The following is a 9,838-nucleotide window of genomic DNA, read 5'->3' as shown; positions in this document are numbered from 1 at the left end:
GTGTGTGTGTGTGTGTGTGTTGACACGCTTATCACCGTCATTCTTATTGTCTTTTGTCATTTGATGTCCTTGCGCCCCTCGGAGGACGAGCGGCGATAAATCCTCCGTTTCTGTTGTGTTTAATAAGTTTTATCTGAAAACACCAAAGTGGAGCCGCAGCCGACGAGTCGAGGTCGTTACTGGTGACGTTAGCGCCTTCTGGAGAAACTTTTTTAGTCCTGCGGGGGAATCGTATCAGGCGCTGATATTTTTTTTGTCCTCCGTCGTCCTGGAAGTCGTCTCCGTCCCCCCCCAAAAAAAGACAAAAGATTCCCCCCAACATTATAATTGTATTAAACGACTTGGCCAACCTCCCCGTGGACGACCGGAAGGAGAACGTGATGAATCGCCGCCGCCGCCGCTGCCAAGTCGTCTGCGCTGATTAAAATTAAAAATCCCAGGTTCTCATTTTGCTGAAAAAAATTCAATTGGAGGAACTTTATTCGTTCCACAAGAACACCCCCCCCCCATGTTTTCATCCTTAAATCCGTCCCAGCCGCGCCATCGGCCACCACCACCACCTAGCACGTCTGAGGTCTAAACATCGCAACCAACGATGACCTGTAAACAAAAAGCGTAGCTTCCCGCGCGCTAATTAGACTTTAAACATCTGCGGGATATTCGTCCAATAATGAGCTACTTCCTGTTTTACTTTGAAACTATTTGTTGCGGTTAAAAAACGTCTGAAGGCTTTAACTCCGTCTCGGCGTAATTAGGTCTGAAACCGCGACTTTATGTAAAATAGTTACGACAAGTTTTAATTGATTAAGAGTCAGCGTGTTATTTTAAGAGAAGAACAATGTAGATCCAGTTAGCGCTGTAACATGTAAACATAAACTCCCATGGTGCATTGGGGCGCTCGCGTGTGTGTGTGTGTGTGTGTGTGTGTGTTTGATTCAGTGATCATTCTCATTTCTTAATCATCACTTTCTGCTTCAGATGAGACTTTATGAGGGGACTAAATTGCCTTAAAGGGATTTCTTATTAAAGGGATTACACCCATGTAATCCCCCTTCGTCCCAGTGGACCCCCAAAAAGTTGAACACACACACACACACACACACACACATAACCAGATTAGCATGTGGAAATAAACGTGTGCGTGTTTCTGACACGCTACAAATGAAAACACGCAGGATAATGACTGAGAACATCTGTCACATGACCCCGTTGAAAATGTGTGTGTGTGTGTTTCATACACAAAAAGTCGTCGGTGTGTATTCATAACCTTGAATCCGTGTGTGTGTGTGTGTGTGCGTGTGTGTGTGTAGCGTAGCGTAGCGCTTTTGGCGGCGTTCCCTCGTCTCATCCCCAATTAAGGAAGACAAATCCGCTTCTATCTCCACTAATGAGAGTCTTTAAGGTGGAAGGATCCGCATTTATTTAATAAAAATTAGATATTTATTCCATTTCCATGAGAAAAGGAAACGACGCCTCTGATTGGCTGAGGCAGGAAGTGGAGGATAGATGGATAAAATGAGAATATAATGACTTAAAAGGTGAAATGGGGTTAAAATAACATCCAGGTGAGAGGTGATGAAGATGAAGATGAAGCAGGAATGAAGGCGTGTCTCTCTCCTCCTTCCTGTAGGTGGAGCTGACGGGCAGCAGTGCGTTTGATTACATCCACCCCGGCGACCACGTGGAGATGGCGGAACAGCTGGGCATGAAGCTCCCCCCGGGGCGGGGCATGTCGCTGTCCCAGGGCGCCATCAACGAGGACGGGGCGTCGTCGGCGTCGTCGTCGTCGCACTCCGAGACGCCCGAGCCGGGTAGGGAGTGTGTTTGTTTGTTTGTTTGTTTGTTTGTTTGTTTGTTTGTTTGTTTGTTTACACAAAGCATCCGAAACAACATCTGGGAGAAAGCACCAAACTCAGAGGGAGATGGTGAGGAAAGGATGAAAGAATCTCATCACCTTGGCGCCATGGTAACGGTTTTGGTGCCTTCCTGCCTAAATGCTAAGCTAAGCTAACTCATATCATTCCTGTCAGACTAAATTAAAAATTTTATTTCCTAAATATATGTTCCTTAAATCTTTTTGGTTTTAGCTATCTGTTTCCCGTTTTTCCCACCAAAATGCTAAGCTAAGCTAACTCAAACCCAACGACAACGACAAAAAAATAAATAAGATAAAACAAATAAATAAATTTAAAAGAAATAAATACATTTAATTTCCCTTTGGGGACTATAATAGTGTATAAAATAAAAAATAAAGTTCATTAAATCTGTTGGTTTTAGCTAGCTGCTTCCCTTCTTTCCCGCTTAAATGCTAAGCTAAGTCATAAACCAACTTAGCTTAATGCTTTACTAACTCATTTCCCAGATATTAATTCCTGAACTCTATTTGTTTCTCCCGATTCGGGATCGTAACGACCCGACCCAATGACAGCCCTTCCTGATGCGACCCACACTGCTGCGCCCCCCAGTGGACGGAATAAGCAGCACCAAACTCAAAGACGAGTAGAACCAATAAATGTTGTCGTTCCTGCTAGACAAAATTTTAAATCGGATTTCCCAAACACATGTTCATTAAATCTTTTGGTTTTTAGCCAGATGCTTCTCGTTTTCCCGCCTAAATGCTACGCTAAGCTAACTCATCATTCCAGCTGGATATTTCCAAGACATTAAAATCTTTTTGGTTTCTCCCAAACCCATCCAATAAAACCACTTCTCCTTCTTCCCTCCCTTTTTCCCCAAATTCCCCAGCATTCCCTGCTGCAGCTCCTAAAATAATCAGCGCGTCGCCTCGTAAAGCCGCCGCCGCCGTTGGGCGGGAAAAGGACACACTCCTCATTTGGATTCTTGGCGTTGCAGTTTTCTATCCTTTTATCCCTCCATCCTCTGCAGCACATGTTCCAGACTTTCTTTCTCTTCTTTAACATCTTTCTCTCTCTTTCTTTATCTCTCTTTCATGCTGATGATAATTTAAGTATTAGGAGAAAATCCATTTATAAATTAAACAAAATGACTTGATATCCATCAAGTCCCTCAGTTCATCAGCCTGTTCAAACAAGGAGGGGAAGATTGGCTCCGCGGCGACCGGGTCTGGGGAGACGCCACGGTAATTAGATCTGCCGCAGATTTATTCTGGGCTGATTGGTGCTGCTGACAATTGGTGGAGGGGGGCGGGGGGGGCTTTAAATTAATTGGAGTTCCACGTTTGACGTTGTTGTTCTTTTTTTTTTTGTTCGTACACTTTCTGAAAAGCCGAAGCGATGAGAAGGACGGGCGTCTCCTGATGGCGACCCAGAGATAGAGACATGTAGGGGGGGGGGGGGGGTAACAAGGGTTTATTTGAATGTCGGGGAGGAAGGAGGGGGGGTAAAGGTGTTTGCTCCCCCACCCCCCCATCTTAAGATTGAAAGGCAAGGGGGGGGATGTTGGGACATGTTGGGATGTGCGTTAGCGCTAAGCTATGCTAATTTGTTCAAAGGGGAAAAAAAAAGACGCAGAAGCTTCAGATGAACACGTATGAATAAGAACGACCGATCCCTGGTGGTCATGTGACCCGGGAGAGATGGGGGTGGGAAGGGAGGGAGGGGGGGTGACGTTCTTTCGTTGCTTTTTAATGCTAATTTGTGAGGTGGGGAGGGACGGAGGGATGAAGGAGGGTGTTTCCCAGGGGGGATCCGGGGCATTTATATGTTGTCTAGGGTAACCCCCCCCTCCTCTTCCCCCAAGACACGTGGAGCTCTTTTTGATTGGATGATCAGTATGAAGGGATGTTTCATGAGTCGAATGCCTTTAATCCTTCACTTCTGTCAGCCTCGTCCATCGAGATCAGGAAGTCTATGAAACAAAATAAGAAATGAAATAAAATAGAAAAAAATAAAATAAAATAAAATAAAACGCAGCAGCGCTGTGGAGTTTTGGATGGCACTACCACTGCTAGCCAAAAGGGGGCGATGTGATATGTCGGATTCACTTTCGTGAAGTTGACGGAGAGTCGGTTGAATTTTCATTTTCAGTCAGTCAGCATCTCGTCTTCAAACACAGCAAAAATAAAAACGTAAATTTCGATTTCTTTTCTTAATTTTAACACTAAATCTCCTCCAGACAGGAAGTAATTTGCAGGGATTGTTTCACGAGTCTAACAGCTGTAGTCGTCCTCGTCCATCAAAATCAGGAAATCTGTAAAAATGAACATTTAAAAATTTAAAGTTAAAATTAATTAAATTTGAAAAACGATATAAACGCAGCGTTTTTGTGGGGCTGTACCACTGCCAGCCACAGGGGGGCGACGTAACATCAGATTCACTCAAATAGAGCTGTCGCGTCGGAGAATCGTCTGTTATTCCGTTTCCAATTATTTCACCATCAAACACAACAAAAATAGAACCTCTAGTGATTGTTCTGTATTTTTTAATCTATATTTTTCTTTTACGTTGAATCCCCCCCCCCCCCAGACAGGAAGTCATTCGACTCCTCGGCCTCCATCATTAGTTCTCCTCGCAGTCGATACCTGGCTAACGCTACGCCTGCTAATGCCTCCGACAGGGCCGTTCCATTTCTAGTCGCGCTCTTCTTCCTCCTCCTCTTCCTCCTTGAGGTGTCTTTGTTTCATTTGTCCTCCTTCAGCGGCGCTCCTCCATTCATCACTTCCTCCTCCTCTTCCTCCTCCTCCTCCTCCTCTTCCTACTTCCTCCTCCCGTTTGCTGACGATTCATTTTAGAGCCGCGTCGTTTTGTTTTTCTATCGAGTCTCAGACAGGAAGTGACCTCCGACCTCTGGGGGAACCTGCTACTGTTGCATTGCTAACATTCATAGCTTTTATCTTGTGAGTCATCAGCCAGTAGCATGCTGGGAAATCCAGCGTTTGTCATCGGAATGTCGCTCTGGACTGAGTCCTGTTTGGCCCCGCCCATCAGGGACGTGATGGCGGCTAAAACAAACGTCCTGTTGCTGGTTTCCTGGCTAACTTTCATCAGCTGGCGTCAGGCTGATGATGGTGTGGGGGGGGGGGTTACATCACTGCTCTGTCATCCCCCCCCCCCATAAATTACAGTCACGCTCATAAACGAGTGAAACCGGAGCTAAAAACCAGACGACCTTGGAAAGAGAGACACCCCCCCCCCCGTTTGAAGCGCCGCCGCTTTCAACACCAAAGGGGAGTCATCTGTGTGATCACATGACGCAATCTGACCAATAACAGTCAAACTGACGGGGGCGGGCTGGGGGGGTCGTCTCAGGTTTATTCCATCATGGCGGTTCAGGACGCGCCGGCTGGTCACACCTGATTCTGTTCACATTTACAGCAAATCAGATCCACAAGGTTTGTGTTTAATTGAGCGTTTGTTTCATTTATTTCAATTATTTCATTTATTTCAATTATTTCAATTTTTCTCTCATCAGAGAGAAAAATTGGTTCCAATAACATCCAGATTTCAAAGTCTGACTGGAAGCAGCAGCAATTCTGCCCTCCAGGAAAAAAACACCATAAGTTCTCTACTATTAGCTTTTAGCGCGCTAATCGTCCACAACGTCCCTTATTTCAACATCATAACTCTTTGATTATTGTTGCTAATTATGCTATTAGCACAACGGAGCCCGATAATTCCTCATAATCGCTCACATTTATCATAATTACCCAAGTTTACAGTCACCTACGTTTAATGTCGTTCCAGGCAGCCGCTGGCGACGGCTGCTGCCCAAGGACACCGTGTGTGTGTGTGTGTGTGTGTGTGTGTGTGTGTGTGTGTGTGTGTGTTTGTGTGTGTGTGAGAGAGACAGAAACGTGTTTGTATTTCCATATGAAATGTCACTTGGACTCCAGGACAGGAGGCAAAGGTCAAATCTGGCAGTCCCCGTGACGCCTTCAGGAACCGTAGGACGTTCCGGCTCCACCAAGCATTTTTTAAAATTGTTTAATTTTTTTCCAGACATATGAAACGATTTACAATCCAGCAAATCGTCTAAACTCGGCGCTGGCGGAGGGGAGAATTAGTCACGATAAATTTAACGAAAGTGCTCAAATTAATTAAATCAGCGTCGTGAGATTTTTTATTTTTTTTCTCGTTTCTTTTAAGAAAGCAAATAAAACCACTTAAAGCAAACAAAGACTTTTCAAAGGCGTCGGATTATTACTGCCCCGCCGAAATGATCCGTTTGGTTAGGTTTTATTAAAGCCGCCGCCCCCCCCTGCCCCCCGCCGCTCTAAATGGAACCCTCACAGGCTGTAATAGCCAATCACGGGCCATCATTATTAGTGTTCTAATTAGGCTCCTTACCGGGGGGCGGGGCTGTTAGATAACGGCGAGCAGAGGACCGGGCGGTGCCAAACAGCAAATAAAGCGCTCCTCCGTCTCTATCTGCCCGTCACAGCCGCCGTGAAAGTTCTCAAGGTCCAAGACTTAACTTTTAATGTGTGTGTGTGTGTGTGTGTGTGTGTGTGTGTGTGTGTGTGTGTGTGTGTGTGTGTGTGTGTGTGTGTGTGTGTGTGTGCTCAATTAAACAAAGTTTAAAGAGAAGGACAGTGTGTTCAGTGTAAAGACAAGGTGTGTGTGTGTGTGTGTGTGTGTGTGTGTGTGTGTGTGTGTGTGTGTGTGTGTGTGTCCTAGAGGTGGAAATGACAAGTTGTTAACGTTTAAGTTTCGACACGACAGGAAGAAGGAAGGAAGGGAGGAAGAGGAAATAAAGGAGTGATGAGGAAGAGGAAATAAAGGAGTGATGAGGAAGAGGAAATAAAGGAGGAACGAGGGTGTTTCATTTATTATAAAAGGAGGAAGAGCTAAAATGAGACAGAAGAAGGAAAGCGTAATAGAGTTTAGAAGGGTATTTTATTTTGAAGGGCTGTTCTATTTCCTGCTCCTCCTCCAGGTGTTTATTTCATCACTGATTTCTTCAATTTCCTCATTTTAGTCTCATTATTTTTTGCGTTTCATTGACTTTTGTGTCGTTTTTGTCGTCACCTAAATTTAAAAATTCAATTTAATAAAAAAAAATTTTTTGGTGTCGATCATAAAGAATCTTATTGATGATGTCAGCAAACAGGAAGTAGACATAAATGCCACGGGAGCCGCGTTAGCCGTTAGCCTTCCAGCAGCAGATCTATTTGTGTTTGTTTGTGTTTGTTGTTTACCCTTGTTTGTTTGTTGTTTACCTTTGTTTGTTTGTTGTTTACCCTGAATCCATGTCTGTTTCCTCTTCATTATTTCTTTATCTTTCATTCTTTAATTCCTTTTCTTTATTCTCTCAGTTTTCTCTTTGTCAGATTTCAGTGTTTATTTTTATGTTTCACTCATTTCCTGGTTTTCCTTCATGATTTTAATGATTTCTTTTTGAATCAACTTGATTATTTTTCTTTTATTTCCTGTTTATTTCATCACATATTTTTGTCATATCATTAATTCTTAAATTCTATTTTTCTTAATCCATCATGAATTAAAACTTTTTGCAGCATCGATTAGGATGACATTTAAAATAAACCAAACAAAGACTTCCTGTTTGCTACTTCCTGTTTGCTACTTCCTGTTTGCTACTTCCTGTTTCTGATCTGAAGCTGAAGGAACTTGATGACATCATCATCGTTCTTCCTCTCTCCCCTCATCATCTGTCTCACTTGATGTCCAAAAGTATGTGGACACCTGAGGGCTTTGTTCCTATTTAATTAGGTGTGTCCTTGCTTCCTTCCTCTTCTTTCCTTCCTTCCTTTCATGCTTCCTCATTTCTCTTCCGTCCCTCGTCTCCTAGATCCCAAAGGAGGAAGAGGAGAAGGTAGAGGTGGTTTAGAAAAGCCTGATGAGGCTCTTCATGGGGGCAGAAGGGGGGGGGGAGGAGGAGATGGGGGAGGAAGGAAGTCGTCTCTGGAGGAGAAACGAGGAAAGAAGGGAAGAAAGACGAGAACGGGATCAGAGCGCCCCGACGAGACCGCCAAAATAAAAGTCTTTGTTAATCACTGCAGAAAGGGGGGAGGAGGGGGGGGGAGGGGGGGGTAATTTACCTGTCTCACTTTTTACCTTTTTATAGAGGTTTTACCTTCCTTTACTCCTGGTTCCCAGGCTCTATGCATTGTGGGAAAAGGCTTTGAGGAAAGCTGCAACACACACACACGCACACACACACACACACACACACACACACACACACACACACACACACACACACACACACACACACACACACACACACACAGCTCTGTACTTTTAAGCTCATTTTTTTCTACAGTCCTCCTCCTCTCTTCTTCTTCTTCCTCTTCCTGTTTCCTCCTCCTCTTCCTCCATCCTACCACATCATCCTCTTCCTTTTTTCTTTCCTTCCTTCCTTCCTTCCTTCCTTCCTTCCTTCCTTCCTTCCTTCCTTCCTTCCTTCCTTCCTTCCTTCCTTCCTTCCTTTTTCTCCATCTCTCCACTCACTTCCTCTTTCTTCTCTTCTATTGCATCCCATCTTCCTCCTCTCTTCTCTCCTCCTCTTCCTCACCTCCCTGTTCACCTCTCACATCATTCCTCTTCCTCCTTTTCTCCTCTGTTCCTCTAAAATCATCCCTTTCCCTCACCCTCCTCTTCCTCTTCCTCTTCCTCTCCTCACCCGTTTCCTCTTCGTCCTCCTCATCTGTCATCCTTCTAATCCTCCTTTATCCTCCTTCTCCTCCCCTTCAGTGTCTCCCCCCCTCCCACCTCCTCCCCCTTCCCTCCCCTTCCTCCTCTTCCTCCTCCTCTTCCTCCTCCTCTTCCTCCTCCACCTCCAGTAAACTGAAAAATGATCACTTGTGCTTTACTCCCTGACACGATTTGTCAAACGCCGTCTGATAGGAAACACATTCTTTTCATAAGGCGAGTCCCCCCCCCCACCTCAGCCCCCCCACACCCCTCCTAACACCCCCCCCCCCCCTTACGGTAGCAATTCAATTACAGCGTGGAGGCGATAGCGAGCCGGAGAGGCAGGAATATGACAGGACAGTTACAGAGTGTTTACACAATTAAACTTTCACTGACAATACACTCCGTGTGTGTGTGTGTGTGTGTGTGTGTGTGTGAGCGTGTGTGTGTGAGCGTGTGTGTGTGTGTGCGTGTGCGTGTGAGCGTGTGTGTGTGAGCGTGTGTGTGTGAGCGTGTGTGTGTGTGTGCGTGTGCGTGTGAGCGTGTGTGTGTGAGCGTGTGTGTGTGAGCGTGTGTGTGTGTGCGTGTGCGTGCCCGCGTACGAGCGACACTCAGCACATTTGTCACGCTCGCCCCGCTCCTTCCTCCTCTCTGATGTCCCACGGCTCTCGTTGCTGTTGCATTGTGGGTAAGAAGAAGAGGAGGAGGAGCCGGAGGAAAGGAGGGAGTTGATGGTTTGGAAGAGAGGAGACGAGTGATGAAAGAAACGGGGGACGGATCCGTCGCGCTTCTTTAGCTTAGCTTATCTTAGCTTAGCTTAGCTTAGCATGGAGACAGGAAGCAGCTAGCTTCAGTCCATTAACACGCTTGTGATGTTGTCAGATTTGATTCCATCAAGTCTTCCTCACGCCAAGCAAACCTGGCAACCCGCGAACAGCTACTTCCTGTTTGCACAGGAAGTAGCTCCAAAACGCCAGCCTGCAGATCGATGCACCTGATATGACCCCAAAAAGTTTGGCGCCCACCAATGAGGCTGGTTTATTATCCCGAGGCCCTGCCCATCAGACCAAACACGGCTCTAGAGGTCGAGTCGTTTTAGGCTCCGCCCATCACGTCTTAGAGGTCGCGACCTTGTCGTCGTTCTCTCGTCACGTTCGTCGGTTATCAGTCGGATTCTCTGAACCAGGCGGCGTTATTAGACTCTCTGACAATAACGGGCCGTCCCACCGAGACAATCTCACACACACACACACACAGAAACCCTC

The 9,838-nt window shown here is 45.7% G+C and overlaps 1 protein-coding gene across 1 annotated transcript in view; it reads left to right on the top strand.

The window, feature by feature from the left end:
• LOC137611152 (neuronal PAS domain-containing protein 3) overlaps window positions 1-9,838 on the top strand; it is a 147,151-nt gene that overhangs the window by 115,836 nt on the left and 21,477 nt on the right. Inside the window, 1 exon segment of the mRNA XM_068339202.1 lies at window positions 1,631-1,811. Coding sequence (XP_068195303.1) covers window positions 1,631-1,811 — 181 coding nt within the window.

This window comes from Antennarius striatus, chromosome 17 (genome assembly GCF_040054535.1).
Source record: "Antennarius striatus isolate MH-2024 chromosome 17, ASM4005453v1, whole genome shotgun sequence".
Classification (NCBI taxonomy): domain Eukaryota; kingdom Metazoa; phylum Chordata; class Actinopteri; order Lophiiformes; family Antennariidae; genus Antennarius; species Antennarius striatus.
This window is presented reverse-complemented; position numbering and strand designations above follow the sequence as displayed.